General features: G+C 43.1%; 1 protein-coding gene across 1 annotated transcript in view; it reads left to right on the top strand.

Annotated features, from left to right (window-relative positions):
- Window positions 1-1386: 1386 nt before the first annotated feature.
- Window positions 1387-19455, top strand: part of LPCAT4 (lysophosphatidylcholine acyltransferase 4) — a 48119-nt gene continuing 30050 nt past the window's right edge. Inside the window, exon 1 of the mRNA XM_089678217.1 lies at window positions 1387-1565. Coding sequence (XP_089534343.1) covers window positions 1446-1565 — 120 coding nt within the window. The 5' untranslated portion in view covers window positions 1387-1445. The remainder of the gene's footprint in view (window positions 1566-19455) is intronic.

Below are 19455 nucleotides of genomic sequence, written 5' to 3'. Positions count from 1 at the left end.
GTCTATACTGGAGGGTCTGTGCTGAGAAGGGGCTGGAAGAGGGGGTCTGTGCTGTGGGGGTGGTCTATACTGGAGGGTCTGTGCTGAGAAGGGGCTGGAAGAGGGGGTCTGTGCTGTGGGGGTGGTCTGTACTGGAGGGTCTGCGCTGAGAAGGGGCTGGAAGAGGGGGTCTGTGCTGTGGGGGTGGTCTGTACTGGAGGGTCTGCGCTGAGAAGGGGCTGGAAGAGGGGGTCTGTGCTGTGGGGGTGGTCTATACTGGAGGGTCTGTGCTGAGAATGGGCTGGAAGAGGGGGTCTGTGCTGTGGGGGTGGTCTGTACTGGAGGGTCTGCGCTGAGAAGGGGCTGGAAGAGGGGGTGGTCTGTACTGGAGGGTCTGTGCTGTGAAGGGGCTGGAAGAGGGAGTCTGTGCTGTGGGGGTGGTCTGTACTGGGGGGGGAGCTGTACTGAGAAGGGGCTGGAGCAGGGGGTCTCTGCTGTAGGGGTGGTCTGTACTTGGGGTGTCTGTAATGAGAAGGGGCTGGAGCAGGGGTCTGTGCTGTGGGGGTGGTGTAGAATGGGGGTCTCTACTGAAAAGGGTCTAGAAGGGGGTCTGTGCTGTTGGGGTGGTCTGTACTGGGGGGGGGATTGTACTGGGAAGCAAATCGAAGAGGAGTTTGTACTGTAGGGGTGGCCTGTCCTGGGGTGTTGAGGGGTGGGATGGTCTGTGCTGTGGGAGTGGTCTATACTGAGATGTGCCTGGGAGGGCATCTGTGTTGTGAGGGGTGGTCTGTATTGGGAGGCCTGTTCTGTGGGGGAGGGTAACTGTACATATCATTGCATCCAAGCAACTATTTATTGTATCCAGGTCAATTATACCTCATTTTTTAAGGACAAATTGGGTTTTCATTTGGTAGTAAATGGTAATGGATATCTCCTGATTTTTGTTTTTATATCAAAGGATCACTGGCACTTGATACCCATGTGAACTGGGTGAATGTAATGAACGCAGCTGCAGTCCAGGCTTTTACCAGGGGCGCAACATATTGCCTCCCAACCACCTGACAACTGCGGTAGACCATTTATAAGGGGGGAAGTCAGTGTGAATGGGCCCTAAGAACTTTTTGAAATTCTCAGAGCTTTTGAAGAGCGCTGCTTGGCGTCCAAAACGTTTCTAGTCACGTTAAAGTGCGCTAAGGGCAGCTTGTGTGAACAGAACAGAGGGGGCCCTGTTGCCAGACATGATGACACCAGTACATGCCTACCTAATAGTCATGACTGGGTGTTCTCCCTGTACAGAAACAGGTAGATCTGGTCCTCCCTGTGTGATCGGTGTGCTGGCATCACAGACAGCCGGCATAGGCAGGGTTACTAGTGAAGCAGAGAGGCGGCCTGGCTCCTCCCCCATCCTCCTAGTCACAGCCATCCCCGGCCAGGCCCAGCTCAGTCCTCATCCCAGCCTGACAGTCATGAGTGGGGAGCATGAAGCCGAGCACGGGGACCCCAGCGAGGACGGAGATGGCGGGGTCACCCCATTTAACCCCTTCCTGCACGAGTTCCACCCAGAGGGCTTCTGGCAGAAATTCAGGGTAAGGCGGGAATGAAGGATTTGGGACAGAAACCCAGGCTGGAGGATGGGGACTACTGGGCTCGGAACCCCTTCATGGCCGATCACTGCAACTGGGCACTGCCAGGGGAAGGCTGCAGTGGGTGGGAGGAGGGGAGGGCAGCACTGCAGGGAAGGGGCACACTGAGCATGGCAGGACTCTGCTCACATTTATATATACATTGCAGGGAAGAGGCACACTGACCCTGCTCAGGTCTGTGTGTGTATATACATACATACATACATATATACTGCAGGGAAGGGGCACACTGACCCTGCTCAGGTCTGTGTATATATATATTTTACACACACACTATGCTGAGCATGGCAGGACCCTTCTTTTATATACACATTGAAAGGACTGAGCTTGGCAGGACTCTGCTTAGATCTACACATCTATATATACATTGCAGGGAAGGGGCACACTGACCCTGCTCAGATTTATAGATATACATATATACATTGCAGGGAAGGGGCACACTAAGCATGGCAAAACCCTTCTCTTATCTATACCTCTCTCTCTATGTGTTTTGTGTGTGTTATATATATATTTATTGAAAGGAAGGAATACACGAAGTATAGCAGGACCCATCTCTTATCTATACATCTATATATACATTGATGGAATGGGGTATACTGAGCTTAGCAAGCCTCTGCTGGTATCTATATGTACCGTATATATACACTGTAGGAAAGGGGGTATACTGACCCTGCTCAGATCTGTATGCATTGCAGAGATGGGGCACACTGAGCATGGCAGGACCCTGCTCATATCTGTACATCTATATTTACATTGCAGGGAAGGCAGCACACTGATTGTGGCAATACTGCTTGCCCTCTGACCTTCCCATATCTATATATTTATATATACATTTCAGGGAAGGTGCACACTGACCCTGCATCTATTTATCTATCTTGTAGGGAAGGGGGCAACCTGAGCATGGCAGGACCCTTCTGATATCTCTATACTGTATAAATGCATTGCAGGGAAGGATGCACACTGATTGTGATAGGTCTGCTGGTCCTCTGCCCTTCGTATATCTATCCATCTATGTATACATTGCAGTGAGAGGCAAGACTGCTGGCCCATTATCCTTCCCATATCTATATATATACATTACAAGGAAGGGTGCACACTGAGGGCAGCAAGACTACGTGCCCGATGTTCTTGTCACTTCTCTATCATATAAAAACATGTATGGATGTACAGCTATATGTGGATGAAAAATAAGTATACTGTCTTCCACATTTCAACTGTGAATAGTTGTGTGTGTGTGTGTTGAACACTGCAGCCCTTTTGTGCCATAGAGGAGAAGCATTCCTATGCAGATGTGTGACATTTCATTCATATAGCGCAGAGTACCCTTTTCAGTATTAGAGTCCGGGTTTGACATTGACATTTTTCAGTCTTGTATTTGCACGAACGTTTATCCTGTCCTGCAGTATGGAAATGCTTGTTCTATAGACTGAGCTTTCAGATCATCTGTAGTTTATGGTCCATTGATATTTTTATTTGGGATTTTAAAGGGTTAGTTCACCTTTACCAAAAAAGCTACCTATGCAGAGAAGGGGTGTCTGTAGATAAAATACAAGCTGTACAGCTTTTACCAAAGGTGAATAATGTCCTTGCTATAGGTGTAGGCCATTTATATGCCTCATGAAGCCTGACCTGAAAACTCCCAGGACATTGCTAGGGCGTTACTAAGGGAGGCCCAGCTATTACTGTTCACCATCAAAGGAGGGAGCTCTTTCTCTGATTCAGCCCCCCTCACACTTACTTTTTTCTGCCCTGATGCAGTAGCTCTGAGCTCGGCATTTTAGAGTTCACTCCTGTGATGGTGGAGGTGAGCAGAAACAACTAGGCCTCTCTTAGCAATGTCCTGTCAGGCTTCATGAGGTGCTGTACATAAATGGCCTACACTTACAGCAAGGTCATTATTCAGTTTTGGTCAAAGCTGTACAGTTTGTTTTCATTTATAGACGTCACCTATCGACACAAGCAGTGACTTAGGGGTCAGTTCACTAAAGGTTACCGCATGCGATAACATGGTCACGTGACTCATTTGTATACATTTTAAAATGCGGTAAAAAAATGTCCACTTCACAAAAAAAGAAAAGAATTATGCAATATTTAACGCAGAATGAAAAATGTGGTGGTGAATATTGCAAAAAACATGCAGTAAGCTGCTAAGTCCAATTCATAAACAGAACAGAAAGAAAAAAGATTTATCAGTAGGGTTTTGCTGGTGGTATCGCATGCAGTATTGTTTCAGATGCAGTGTGGTGGTCCCCCCCCCCCCCAATCCATACCAAGCCCTTCAGGTCTGGTATAGATTTTAAGGGGAACCCCTTGCCAAAAAGTTTTTAAAAACAGCGTGGGGTCCCCCCCAAATCGATACCAGACCAGTCTCTTCACCTACAGCGGGTTTCCTGCTGACAGCTGAATGTAAACAAAACATGGCGACAAAAATTCTGAAAAAAAAAACCAGCTTGGGGTTCCCCCTCATCCATACCAGGCCCTTAGGGTCTGGTATGGATTTCAAGGAAAGCCCCACACCAAATAAAAAAAAAAAAATGGCATGTGGTCCCCCCTGAAATCAAAACCAGACCTAAGAGCCTTTTTTTTTCCCCCATGGAGTTTTCCTTAAAGTGTTACTAAACCCACAACAGTAAAATCAGTCTGTATATGCAGTAAAGCATGCTTGTTATACTCGCTGTGGAACCCAAGGGATTAATCCTCTGCATTGTGTAAAAAAGGCGGTTTGATCCTGATTACTCTGTTCCTCCCCTTCTTCCAGTGCCCCCTTCTTATCTCCTGATAAGACCTATCATGTGGAGACGCTCTGCACATGCTCAGATTGGTGTGTATTGCTAGAGAGGGTTTTTTTTTTTTTCCTTAGGCGAGTGCATGTGATCAGTACAGGGCCAATCTGCACTGTCCTGACAGAGGTCAGGGGTTCTTCATCCTCCTATAGCAAAATGAAAACTCCTACTACAAGCTTTAACCAGTGCTCTGCTAGACACTGATAGAAGTCACAAGACTGCTCTAACTGCTGATGAGAAAAGGTAGTTGGCAGTTTATATCTACTAAAATGATTGCATTTCCATGTTCTGTGTGCTGTGGGAGGGCAGATATAGTGAATGCAGGGTCCTGAAGAGGCATCTGTTGTTACGTATGTGGCGGTTGGCTTCCTTAACAACCAGCTACCATGCGATAAATGACTGCATGAAAATATGCGGTAATGACCACAATACGGATATTTTACTGCAAGAGTTATTTACTGCAAAATTCGTAGTGAATTGCACATTTGCAAAAGATTTCCCGCATGCATTTTTACCGCATTTTTTCAGTCGTTATTTAACTCTTAGTGAATTGACCTCTTAGTCACATTTTATACATTGTAATGTGGGACCAATTATCTTTCCTAACAAATGAAGTAATGCACTTTCATTTCTGTGCACTTTATTTTGTAGGTGGGGTGTGGAATGTTCAAAAGTTGATCTATATTTTCTGCCTACCATTGTTCTTTAAAATTACCCCCCAGTATATAAAAGCTACATAGGTATCTTCACCCTAGGCCAAACTGGCCAGAATAAGCTTTGCCTGAAAATCAATGAAGGATACAGTTGTTAAAGAGGTGACAGCAAATCGTATGGTCATCATACACATTACTGTCTGACTGTACAATCAAGTTTACATTTACCAAAACTGTGTAAGGGCCTACTTAAATGACCCAATCAATTTGTAATACAGTCAGGCAGTTCCTTGCACCAGATAGTAATTAATAGATGCAACAAAGTCGTACAATCCGATTGAAACGTGTGGTGAGTTTTAGGGTGATAGCCAAGGATCTGAAGGTATCCTTTGTGCTTCATGACATCTAAATTAATTTTCTGTAACAATCGCTCTGATCAGGAGCGATGTTCATGGAATGCTAACAAAAAGGAAACCAGTGCTCTTCACGAAAATAAAAAAATGCTACCTGATTCATCACAGCTCTGAAGCTAAGTGGAGGGAGCCTTGGGGCCTCAACAGCTTACAATCATTGAATGCCAAGTAGTAACATTTAAGTAAAATGTTAGCACGACCGTCTGTGATCTAAAATTTGAGAAGTTGACCCACATAAAAGGACAGCGACCCAAATAACAGAAACTCTAACAGAGGATTTTTTTAGATTTTAAAGTGAATATTTACTCTTATTGGGGACATCTATGGGCAATAATTGTGCCTAGGCAGCACCCTGAAATATTTACCTTTTTGAGGTTGAACTCCAGGAATATACAAAATCCACCCATGCAGTAGGGCCCCTGCACTGCAAAGGTTAAAGTGTTATTAAACCCACAACAGTAAAATCAGTCTGTAAATGCTTGTTATACTCACTGTGGAACCAAAGGTGTTAATCCTCCACATAAAAAGGCTGTTTGATCCTGTCTTCTCTGATCCTCCCCTTCTTCTGCCCCCAATCCAACTGCTGATAATACAGAGACCTAGGAGGCACTGCATGTGCTCAGTTTGGTGTGCATTGCTAGAGAGTTTTTTTTTGGGCGGGGGACTGTATGTGATCAGCACAGAGCTAGTTGGCTTTGTCCAGACAGAGGGTCAGGGGTCATGTGATCTCATAGGACAGTTAGAGGTGAATGAAAACTCCTACAAGCTTTAACCAGTGCTCGGCTGGATACTGATAGAAGTCACAAGACTGCTATATACTGCTGATGAGAAAAGGTATTTAGCAGTTTATATTTATTAAAATAATTGCATTTCCATGTTTTGTGTACTGTGGGAGACCAGATAGAGTGAATGCAAGGTCCTGGGTTTAGTAACATTTTAAAGGAGAAGTATAGCCTAATGCAGGCCATAGATGGGGAGAAAAACGGCAGATTTTCGGCCGATTAACGAACTATCGGTCGGTCTAAAAAACTTACCTGACCACCAATTATTACGAAAATCGGCCGATTAATGAGTAACCTATAACGGGAAATGATGTCATTTTGTGGCCTTTGTGATCCTTTTTCGGAAAACGATCGTTCGTTTTTGACCATCAATGAGGATAAAGTCGGGCGTTTTTCGAAAATTTTCCAACATCACCGATAATCTGAAAGTCCAAAATACACGAAAAACGGCCGACAAAATCGTCCACTAACGATAAGATAATCGGCTGGTTTTATTTTCGGACGAAAAATCGGCCGTTTTTCTCCCCATCTATGGCCTGCATAAGTTTTTTTTTGGCTTTACTTCTCCTATGGATCACAGGAGTGCAAAACTAAAGCCCGCTGTCAGCTGATGTTACGAAACCGATTCAGGGTCTGAACCCTGGATTGGAACCTGGCTCAGTCTTTCAGCGAGCCGCTGAGACCCTGAGCCAGCAGCTCCCTCCTCTTCCCAGCCTGGCAGAGCTTTGTAGGAGCAAAGCAGAGAACCGGTGACTGACAGACACGGCTCCATGTTCAGAGAAAATCTGAGAACTGAGCGATCAGCAGTGTTTGATCGCTCAGTTCTCAGTGCAGAACCTGTGGGGAACAGACGCAGCATTGGATTAAAGCTGAATCAACCAAGGTGAGTATAATTTTTGTGGGAAATTTCATACTTCTCCTTTAAATGCTTGTTTAAGTACAGGGATAGTATGCATTACTTACCTTATTCCTGCTTCCGGCAGGTTCCTCCATCCATGTGACCAGTCCAGTGTTGCTGCCTCTCTAAGCCATTTTGGACCATGGTTGAATGTTCACCTTTTTCATGTACAATGCAGGGTTAATAAGCCCTGTATTGAATGTGATGCCTACAAGGGCTTGCAACAGCCTGGGGCTTCAGGTAGATAAGAACAGTGCTGAAGCCTGCCGGATCGAGGGATAGGATAAGTAATATAGCTTATTCGTGCATTTTAGACCAAATGAACTTTAAACCTGTCAGTATGAGGGAGCCCTCTGCAAGGGTAGATTTTGTTTATTTCCTGGAGTTCAGCTTTAAGTGCCCCCAGAGAAAAAAAAAATATACACTTTCTGTGTCCACTGCCTCATACCTGTATATCTGCAATGTGAATTTAAGGCACTGTGCCTGTGGCTTCTATTTTCACAAGACTTGGAGTGATATTTGGGAATGCCACTACTTTGTTTCTCACAGTTTGCCTTGCTGGAGAGAAAGCTGTATATGAGGACCTGCAGTGCAAGGATCTCACAGCTTCAATTATTATGTTGATCTATGCTTTCTGCACCTCAATCATCAGAAGATATCTCTGAAATAAGGAAGCAAAGTCTCTACCAAACACTCAAAGACACATGGCAGAACAAGGCAAGACATATCAATATTAGGAAAATGATCAACTTCAGAGAGTCTACTGGCAATAAAGGTGACTAGTCCTCTGCTTGCCTTTTGTGCCTAACTTCCCCAGTTCAGTTGCTCTTTGAAATGACAAGACTGGAGTCCTTGCCTCAATCACAAGGAACTGCTAAGATTTATCATGTGCAATTCAAAAAAGGCATGGAAAATATACATGCACTGATACCTCCTGAATGATATGCTGGGATGATGTGCAGCTAAAGTGTCTGGACTTTTGCCAGTAAAGGAAGTTCCACTAGCTGCTAAATATAAAGTATACACATATGGTCCCTGACTGTTTACCATTTGTTCAGTAAGGATATGACATTACTAGAGCTGGTGTAAATGGGAACAAGAAGCAATCAAGTTCACCTACAAAAATAGACTGAAAATAGATGTGACCCTTCTGACATTTGTTTGCAATGTGTTTGATGCTTGTGTGACTACTGCATATGCTAACTCTAAAACGTTGGTTTCTCATCATATTTATTATTATTATCCTCTTTAATATCGTGACTTCGATGGAGGTCAAGCAAAAGATATGTCACCAGCACAGCAGGTAGCTCCATAAAAGGGTCTGATGGTTTGTTGAACGATCATATCACAGCAAAAGAGAGCGACGCTTAAGAGCCACTCAGGACTTCTTCATCAGGCATGTGACATAACACGCCTGATGATGGGATCCTGCGTAGCTCCAAAACGTTATCTTTTGCTGTGATGTGATCTTTCTGTGATGTGATCGTTCAACAAACCATCAGACCCTTTTATGGAGCTACCTGTTGTGCTGGTGACATCTCTTGCCTTGAGTCCTTCTGGTCTGCAGCCCGTGGTCGATACAGCACCCACTTACTCTCCAGCCATTCTCAGGAATGCGTGTGTTGGGAATATTGCTTTGGACCTAGATGGAAGTCAGATTATTCATGCTGAAATCCATATCATAGAGTTTTTCTCAGGACTGAAAGATGACATTGTCAGGGGAGGATTGGGCCGGGGGCAATTGCCCCCTGGGTCACTCTGATGTCCTGTAAAAAGGCTGCACCTTGGGGGGGGGGGGGGGGGTGTAGCCAGGATATGAGAGGAGACTGTCCTATACTGATTCTGTCGATATCCTGCTCCTTTCCTTTCTACAGAGCTGCTGTGTATCCCCCTGCGGCCCCTGCTACCAGCCACAGCTCACCCACTTGTTACCCGGCAAGCAGAGATCTGTCAGATTGCCAGTGTATTACGTGCTGTATATATACAGTGATCACTGTTCTATTTTTCTAGGATTGACCAGTATTAAGAGAGATCCGATTCACCTTTAGCATGGCTTCTGTCCCAGAGCTTGGTGACGAGAAGACAGTAATGCTTGTGAGTCTGTGTAAGAGGCCTAACCACACTAACTGCTAATTAGTAACCACGGAAACATGAGCAGTTCTGGCATCTATCATCTCCTTTATACAAATAACAGTGTATATACTGCTCATGACAATCAGAAATTGGGGTGTGTGTCAAAATATAAAGGCTATCCTCTTGGATCTATCTATACACATTATAATTTGATGGCTAGCCTCAATGATCTATACATTATTTGCCGTACAACTAACTTTCTGCAGACCTTTGCATGAAGCTGCAGTGCCTGGCGGAGGAATTTGTTTGGATCAGTGCCCCGCTGAAGAAAGAACCATTTATAAATTCAGATCCTTGAGGCTATACGATCTGCGGTAAATCTGCAGCACAGAAGAACCATTTTACCCTAACCAGATCACCTGATCAGTCATTTGTTTGTACTATCCTCAGAATTGTGCTATAAATAGATTTCCATTAGAGATCTCAGTCCTTTACAAGGCTGTTCTTTAATGAATGTTTGACAAGCTAAAAGCCATTTGTTAGGAGAGCAGGGAACTTTTTAAACAAACTGACTCAAAGTTTTTTAATAGAAATCCCTTGCTGCACCATCTTGTCACTCCCAAAATTTAAATTGGATCTAACCCAAAAAATGGAATATATTTCAACTGACCAATTCTTAGATGTGTTGGCTGCATTAGTATTATTTCTTTTTAGGTTTTAAAAACTCCCACTTTGAAATATTCCACTGAGCTGTGGGTAGGCCAGTTGTGTACAGAAAATCAGGAATTCTGAGTTTGGTATAGATGAGCTTTAAGGATGCCAAAATTCATCATTAAGTAAAAGGCAAAAATTCTTTTAGTTTTGGATAGAGTGGAGAGGGATTAGAACCCCTTTCAATTTTGATTGCTGTCTGTGCCGCCATGAAGGAGATTCACCCTCTCTATTTCTCTATTTCTGTATCATTGAAAGTGAAAATAAAGAAATTTCCAAATTCTGGGTTGTCCCCAGAAAACTAACAGAGGGGAAATCTTCCAATGGGGACACTTCCTGATTTCGCTATGGGGCAGGAAGTGAAGGGAAATCTTTGAAATGGGACGCAGATGGCGAAATTTTTTTTTAACGGGTTATAACCCTCCCTTACCCCTGGTTCACATATCTGTGTTCCTTTGGTCTGTGTTCTGCGCGGGCACAAGAGCCCATTCATTTAAATGGACTCCTGTGCCCCGGGACACGCATGGAAGAAGTCCCTGCACTTCTTTTGAAAACGCAGCCCGCACGGGAACCTCGGTTCTCGGTACAGTTGCATTAGAATTAATGTCACCCGCCTGCAGGTCCACAGTCTTCTGTGCGGGTGGTGCGGCTGCACAGATTTTTGTGTGGATCCGCAGCGGCACCACCCGCACATATGTGAACCTAGCCTTTAGGGTTTGTTCACAATTGACTAAATTTCTAACTCTTACCAAACGCTCCTAGCTTTAGTATGGGCATTAGACAGGCGTTAATGAGCTTTAGTATGGGCATTAGACAGGCATTAATGAGCTTTACTGTAGGCATTAATGAGCTTTAGTATGGGCATTAGACAGGCATTAATGAGCTTTAGTATGGGCATTAGACAGGCATTAATGAGCTTTAGTATGGGCGTTAGACATGATTTGTACAAGCGTTAAAAATGCTCCCCAAACTCCCTATGTGCAGTTTTGAAGTGTTTGACGAGCGTTAAAATCCCACCACAAACTCAACAAACTGTAATGTTATTAACACTCCGCAACTGCACTGTAAATACCCCACAAACGCCTACCAGTGTATTTGAGGAGTGTCACTATAGACTTGAATGGGAGGTGTTAAAAGGCTTCAATTTCCTCCTAACTTGACCTGAGGCTTTAATTTTGAAGCAACGTGACACTAACGCTTTGTCTTGATACTATGGTCAGCACACAGTGCTGTTCACATTATCATTTGCATAGGCATTTGGGGAGCATTAAAAACGCTCCTCAAATGCCTGCTTTATATGCTGGTGTGAACTAGGCCTTACTTTACCCAAAATGGGGGGGAAAAAAAGTTTTGCCTATAGTTCTCCTTTTAAAGTGATACTAAACACACACTGTTTAATATACATTATCCCTTCTCTTTCTGTATGTAGACAATGGAACTTTAATTATTTTAATTTAAAAAAACCCATCTAAGTTCCTTTTTCCTAAGGAACCCTGCTCTTTCCCAGCCTGTCTGCCGGGAAACCTAAGTAGGGTAGCTTCTAGTCCCTTGCTGCTGATCACATGTTTTTTAAATAATAATAAAAAAGCAGCCTTTGGGATACAGAGTAAAAAGAAGTAATCTCAATAAACTGTTTTTAATCGTCATACAAATATATATTTGAAATCATTTTTGGGGGGGGGGGGGCAATAACATGGTGTGGGAGTATTTCTGCCAGTCACAGGTTTTGTCATGCCTCTGCAGCCTGTGTCTTAGAAAAACAGGGAGGTGAAGCCTCCATCAGTCAAGATGTAATATCCCACCCCTATTGTGTTTTAGCTAGTTAGGGAGCATGGAAGAGGAGGGAAGGAGTGGGCAGTCATTTACCACTGTGTATATGCCCCCATGTGTGACTCTGTAGTCACATGGGCTGCTCAGATGTGATGGGGAGGAAATGCTTAGCATAAAAACTCACTGAAAATTGAGCATGTACAGTAGCTGCCAACACTGCTTTGCAAAATCCCCAACTGCAGTGGGGACATGGACAGAGGGGGAGACAGAGAACAGCAGGATCAACCAGGAGTTTTGCAGAATACAGAAAATGAATCCCTTAATGACTATGAACAGCATGTAATACAACATTTATTCATAGTTTTTTTTATGATGTGGGTTTAGTGAATATTTTATCATAAAGGGCCATCACGGTTGACTTCATTTGTTTTTCTCATCTCTTCTATGTACTTTTCATCCACCTGCCCTTTATGTATAGCAATGCTGAAGAATTCTTATCTGTCTATAAGTAACCCTTGATTGCTTATCACTCTTGTTACTTTTCCTGTTTATTATGCTAAAGCTGTAAAATGCTGATAAACTGCTGATCACGTAGCAGCTCTGAACTTCTGGTTAGATAATGTGATATTGTACAGGTGTTTGTCATTACATACAAAGCGTAGGTATGACCAAAACGTTTTTTTCCCCCAGTTTTGGATAGAGTGGGGAAAGGTCTGAACTACTGTTGGGTTTCTACGGCTTTCCTCAACTTCCTGTCCTGGAAACGGTTTAACCAGAAGGAAAGTGAGGGAAAATCTCCAACAGCAATAGCAGAAAAAAAAGTAACCATCGAAACAGATCACTGCATGGGCCCTGATGGCAGCACAGTAAAGCCGGCCATAGGTGGAACGATTTTCTTTCCTGCAACCACGGGTCCCCCCAGTACTCACTTTTGTTGCCAGCGGTTTAGACAGTAATGGCTGTGTGTTATTTTGAGGGGGCAGCAAATTTACACTGTTATACAAGCTGTACACTCACTACTTTACATTGTAGCAAAGTGTCATTTCTTCAGTGTTGTCACATGAAAAGATATAATAAAATATTTACAAAAATGTGAGGGGTGTACTCACTTCTGTGAGACCAAAAGTAATTGGACAATTGAATACAATCTTAAATAACATTTTTATTTTTAATATTTTGTTGAGAAGAAGTGAAATGCATGCTCAGTTGAGTTTAGATCAGGTGATTGACCTGGCCATTGCAGAATATTCCACTTCTTTTCCTTCAAAAGCTTCTGGGTTCCTTTTTGCAGTGTGTTTTGGATTATTATCCATCTTTACTGTTAAGCGCCGTCCAATCAACTTTGCTGCATTTGACTGAATCTGGGCTGACTGTATATCTCTAAACACTGCAGAATTCATCCAACGGCTTCTGTCACATCATCAATAAATACCAATGACCCAGTGCCACTGGAAGCCATGCATGCCCATGCCATTACACTGCCTCCACCATGTTTTACAGATGACATTGTGTGCTTTGGATCATGAGCTGTTCCAAGCCTTCTCCACACTTATTTCTTCCCGTCATTCTGATACAGATTAATCTTAGTTTCATCCCTCCAAAGAATGCTTTTCCAGAACCGGTCTGGCTTTTTTTTAATGTTTTTTGGCAAATCTAATCTGGCTTTTCTATTCTTCAGGCTTATGAATGGTTTGCACCTTGTGGTGAACCCTCTGTATTTGCTCTCGTGAAGACTTCTCTTGATTGTAGACTTTGACATTGATACGCCCACCTCCTGGAGAGCGTCCTTCACTTGTCTGGATGTTGTGAATGGGTTTTTCTGTACCATAGAGAGGATCCTATGATCACCACTGTTGTCTTCCGTGGATGTCCATGCCTTTTTATGTTGCTGAGCTCACCAGTGTGTTCTTCTTTCCTCAGAATGTACCAAACTGTTCAGTTGGCCACTCCTAATGTTGCTATCTCTCTGATGGATTTATTTCGTTTTTGAAGCCTTACATTGTCCTGTTTTACTTGCATGGACAGCTCCTTTGAACGCATGATGTAGGTTCACAGCAATAAAATTTCAAATGCAAATACCACACTTAGAATCAACTCTAGACCTTTTACCTGTTTAATTGATGAAGAAATAATGGAGTAGCCCACACCTGGCCATGAAACAGGTTTTGATTCAATTGTCCAATTACTTTTGGTCCCTTGAAAAAGTAATTCCTAAACGCTTCCTCCAATTTGGATGCACATGCCCTCAAATTAAACCTGAGTGTGTGCATTTTAATCCCATATCCATTATATAACTATAGCTTGAACATGTTTGGTAAATACCTGGAAAAAAAACTAAAATTGTGCCTGTGTCCAAATATATATGGACCTAAGTAAGTGTGTGTGTGTGTGTAATTGTATTCTACATGGAGATTTATAGGTTAGCCACTAGTAGGAACTTACTTGGTCTGTCTTTAACAACTGTTAAATATCACTCACATAGGGAGGGCATTGTTTTAATAAGACATTCAGCCTATAATTTTACATTCTGAAAAGTACAACCATTGTGCAGAGCAGGAAGATAACTTACATCGAGTTGAATCGTTTTATGCTAGAAAAGACTGTACATTTCCTTTTAAGTTTATGTTGGCAAACTGTCTAGGCATCTGAGAATTTTCTCTTAAGGTAATGGGACTAATGCCATACTTCAACAGGCAGGACTGATAAGGGTATAAGACTCCCAAAAGACCTTTACAAGGCTGTGCAGAAATAGTGAGTCCATCAAAGCAAACATGCATGATATTGCTCTGTGACCTATATCCTCTGCTCTACATACTTAGTTCTTTGTTAAAGCACTTTCATGGTTCCCTTGACAGGGATTAATTGAAGACAGCACACATGTATGCTATATTGCCGAAAGTATTGGGACACCCCTCTAAACCACCTTCATGGCCACAGGTGTATAGAAGCAAGCACCTAGGCATGCAGACTGCTTCTAAAAACAGTTGTAAAAGAATGGGTCGCTCTCAGGAGTGCAGTGAATTCAAGTGTGGTACCATGATAGGTTGTCACCTGTGCAATAAGTCCATTGCTACTAAATATTCCACGGTCAACTGTTAGTAGCATTATAACAAAGTGGAAATAACTGGGAACAACAGCAACTCAGCCATGAAGTGGCAGGCCAAGTACAATGACAGAGCGGGGTCAGCTCATGCTGAAGTGCACAGTGCACAGAATTTGCCAACTGTCTGCAGAGTCAATAGCTAAAGACCCTGAAACTTGGTGTGGCCTTCAGATTAGTACAACAGTGCATAGAGAACTTCATGGAATGGGTTTCCATGGCCGAGCAGCTGCATCCAAGCCTTACATCACCAATTGCAATGCAAAGCGGCAGATGCAGTGGTGTAAAGCACGCCGCCACTGGAATCTAGAGCAGTGGAGATGTGTTCTCTGGAGTGACGAATCACATTTCTCTGTCTGGCAATCCGATGGACATGTCTGGGTTTGGCGGTTGCCAGGACTTGCTTGACTTCATTGTGCCAAGCGTAAAGTTTGGTGGAGGGGGATTATGGTGTGGGGTTGCATTTCAGGGGTTGGGCTTGGCCCCTTAGCTCCAGTGAAGGGAACTCTTAAGGCGTCGGCATACCAAGACATTTTGGACAATTTCATGCTCCCAACTGGAAACCGTTTGGGGATGGCCCCTTCCTGTTCCAAAATGACTGCTCACCAGTGCACAAAGCAAGGTCAATAAAGACATAGATGAGCAAGTTTGGGGTGGAGGAACTTGACTGACCTGCACAGAGTCCTGACTTCAACCCTATAGAACACCTTTGGGATGAATTCGAGTGGAGACTGCGAACCAGACCTTCTCGTCTGACATCAATGCCTGACGTCACAAATGCAGTTCTGGAAGAATGGTCAAAGATACCCATAGACCAGTGGTTCTCAACCTGTGGGTCGAGACCCCTTTGGGGGTCAAACGACCCTTTCACACGGGTCCCCTAAAACCATCAGAAAACACATATTTCCGATGTGTAAAGAACAGCTACTGTGTAGAAAGCAGCTGCTGTGTTGAAAGCAGCAGTATTGGAGGTAAAACAACACTCATGAATTATAATTACTGGGTAAATAATTTTATGTTTGGGGGTCACCACAACATGAGGAACTGTATTAAAGGGTCACGGCATTAGGAAGGTTGAGAACCACTGCCATAGACACAATCCTAAACCTTTGAAGCTGTTATAGCTGCAAAGGGTGGACCAACTCAATATTCAACCCTACGGACTAAGACTGGGATACCATTTAAAGTTGAAAAATGATTGTTGGAGCACAATCAGAGGCCCTCCTGTGTGGGTATCTTAAAAGTCAAATGATATATAATTGTTTTTAGTTTTCTGTTTTACTTTATCTTGGACATTTGAAATCTAATCTTAATGTGTTACTAAACCTATGACCCTGCATTCACTATATCCAGTCTTCTGCAGTACACAGAACATGGAAATGCAATTATTTTAGTAAATATAAACTGCTAAATCCCTTTTCTCATCAGCAATATATAGCAGTCTTGTGACTTCTATCAGTGTCCAGCAGAGCACTGGTTAAAGCTTGTAGAAGTTTCCATTCTCTCCTGATTATCTTGTGAGGCTGCAGGACCCCTGACTGTCTGGACAGCGCTAATTGGCCCTGTGCTGATCACATGCACTCTCCCAAGAACAAAAACTGAGCATGTTCAGCTTGCCCCCAAGGCTGTGTTCTATCAGCAGATGGATTGGGGACTGTGGAAGAAGGTAAGGATCAGAGAAGACAGGATCAAACAGCCTTTTTACACAATGCAGAGGATTACCCCATTGGGTTGAGTATAACAAGCATGCTTTGCTGCATATACAGATTGATTTTACTGTTGTGGGTTTAGTAACACTTTAAATCAAAACAAAATGTATTTCTTTTTTGAAGAAAAATGTCTTTGTGTATAAGGCATTGAAAAGAACACTGTCAGCTCTGAACTACGAATAATTAGACTGCAGCCTGACATCAACTGATGTCATAAAACAAAGTCTTTTCTGAAGGAAGTATATAGGCTGCCATGGCCAACTTCTAAAAATGCCAGTTACCTTGCTGTCCTACTGATTGTGTGGATTGCATACATTCACACACAGATTTTGGGGTGAATATGCAGGTTAAGACTTCTGACTTGCTGCAAGCTTATTCCATCCAGTGTTATAAAGCGCAACTTCACTGTAATCTTAAAAATGACAACAAAGCCATCTGGAGAAATGTTTATTTATGGCATCTACAAACCAATATTTATAGATAATTACAAGCTTTGTATTCTTTGCCTACTTTCATTTTTTTTCTTTTACATTTATCTCACAATTTTCAGTAAGGCAGGGCTCACACCTGTGCGGCCGTGCAGGCCATGATTTGAGTGGACATGAGTGCCCATTCAATTTGAATGGGCTGCAGTGCCCCGGGACACACAGGAAAGCAGTCCCTGCACTATTTTTTTGAATTGCAGCCTGCATGGGATCTGAGGTTCCCAGCTTAGTTGTGATTTCCAGTGCGGCAGCATGCCATTAGGAATAATGACACTTGCCCGCAGGTTCCACATTTCTCTCTGTGGTGGTTGCAGATGCCATTATTTGTGCGGGTCCCGCAGCAGCACCACCCACACAGATGTGAACCGAGGTTAAAGGCAGATGAATCAATCTCTCTTTACTTCTGGAATTCTGGGTCTGCCTCCTGGAACATGTAACCGTGCATGTCATCGGAGGGGAAAGGCACTGGTGATGTAGCCTTCCCAGTATACGTTTGAGGCCAGGGTTACATCACCAGAGCCTCGTGAACCAGGAAGTGGAAAGCAAAAATTGTAAGTAAAAGAAAAAATGAATGTAAAATATTTTCATATCGGAATACAGAGCAGCATGTGATATGATTTTTAATGAGGAATGGGGAAGGGTCAGCCATAAAATGGATTACCTATGAACCAGAAGAGTAAAAAAGGAACCACTGTTTACTATCTGCACTATATAGCAACAAATAAAGAATGTCACAATTCAACAAGACAGCTTTACAATAATTTATTAGAGACAGTACATACGGAGATCCAAGTATTAGGTGTAACATTCCTATCGGTTTCATGTGTCAGAGACAACCTCTCATTCTGAAAATGCTGATTGCTTGACCGCCATACAGAATCCCGTGCGTTAGGATATTTTTTTTTTTCTCTGTCACTGACCCACAACAAGTATGCATGTTAGGGGTATTGGTTGTCCCATGCCTGTTTCAGGTCAACGTCAAGTAATAAAGCCAGAGAGTGCCAGGCAAGCAGCATCTTCAAAAGTAAGCTGCAACAGCCTGCATATTTCTCTTAACAGAGGTTTCCTTCAAAGTGGTTCACTCATTAATGCAGCTCCTTGTTGACATCAGTCATTGCATATGAATGAATGAACATCATTCATAGGTTCTTTTGGTTTGGCCTACAACATGGCCTCCTCTGAATTAAAGTGGCTAATGACAGAGTCGTTTCTTCAGCAGGGATCTTTTAGATTTCCTCATTTTCAGAGGAAAACCATTAAAATGAGAGCTTATTCTTTGTAATCCATCTGCATGCCACTACTGTAATCCTTGCTGAACATGGATGATGAGACAAAGGCCCAGTGTACGTGGTGAATTGGTCTGTAAAGTCTGTTCCTTCATATTATCTTCAGGTGTTCAATGACTCCTCTAACAAATGCTCTAGTTACTCCCCTTTTACTTCCTATTTCTAGTGGTGAAAACCATTTTATTTATATATTTTTTTAAATATAAGAATTCCATTCTTGTTTTTGAGAATGGAAGTTCTTTTATTATGCAGATAAGCTGATGAACTAGACCGCCAAAATAATGTGATGGGTGGATCTACCCTAGATGCAGCTAATAAAGCAATGTATACTATATTGTCTGGCCATTCTATAAATATGGCCAAATGTGCTTTACCCAATTTCTGTTCCTCCTCCTGAGACCTGCCTGTCCTCAATATGTAAATGAGTTTCCTTGGCAAACCCAAAAACCAAATTAATTAGTTGTCAGTATGAGTCATGGCTAAGCTCTGGGTAGATATGACAAGGGAGTCATGCTTTCCAGCATCCCATCATCTTGAGCACTTTTTTTCTATTAGTGCTACAGATCTATGCAATTTTTATATCAGCCTTCCTCAACCTTTTTTACCCCAGAGTAACCTTTAAAATAATTTCAGTTCTCGGGGACCCCCTGCTAAAATAAATTAATTGAGAAGATGTCCTTTATATTGATGGTCATTGGGAAGGAAGAATGCCCCCTGTCAGTGGTGGCCAGAATGCAATCCTTACAGACAACTAAAAAGAACATTGGTGTCATGTACTGGCACTGCCAAGTGGCCGTAGACCCAAAATTATGCAGGCAGAGCCCTATTAACCCCTAAAATGAGGATCCTGCTTCCAGAGACTGACCGGCAGTGAGGAAGCTATGCGATGCCTCCTCACCGCCTGTTTTTAAACACCATTTTTGCTGATAATTGCACCACAACCGCAGGCATTGCACATGCGCTTCCCCATGGACTAGCCCGTCGAGCAATTCATGTTGGGTCAGCTTAGCCACAAAACAAAGCATTGCGGCTGGGTCATGTAAACATACTAGTCCACAGCCTATTGCAGCTTAAGGAAGGGCGGTTGGAAGGCAGCAAAAACGCGGCTCAACTGAACATTTTTTTTTTACGCCCTCCAACTGGAAGTCTAAACAAAGCCATAGATTGGAG

Source organism: Staurois parvus, unplaced genomic scaffold (genome assembly GCF_062004578.1).
Source record: "Staurois parvus isolate SC_StPar_1 unplaced genomic scaffold, SC_StPar_1.0 ptg000199l, whole genome shotgun sequence".
Lineage (NCBI taxonomy): Eukaryota > Metazoa > Chordata > Amphibia > Anura > Ranidae > Staurois > Staurois parvus.
The sequence above is the reverse complement of the archived record's forward strand: the minus strand, read 5'-3'. Positions and strand labels throughout refer to the sequence as shown.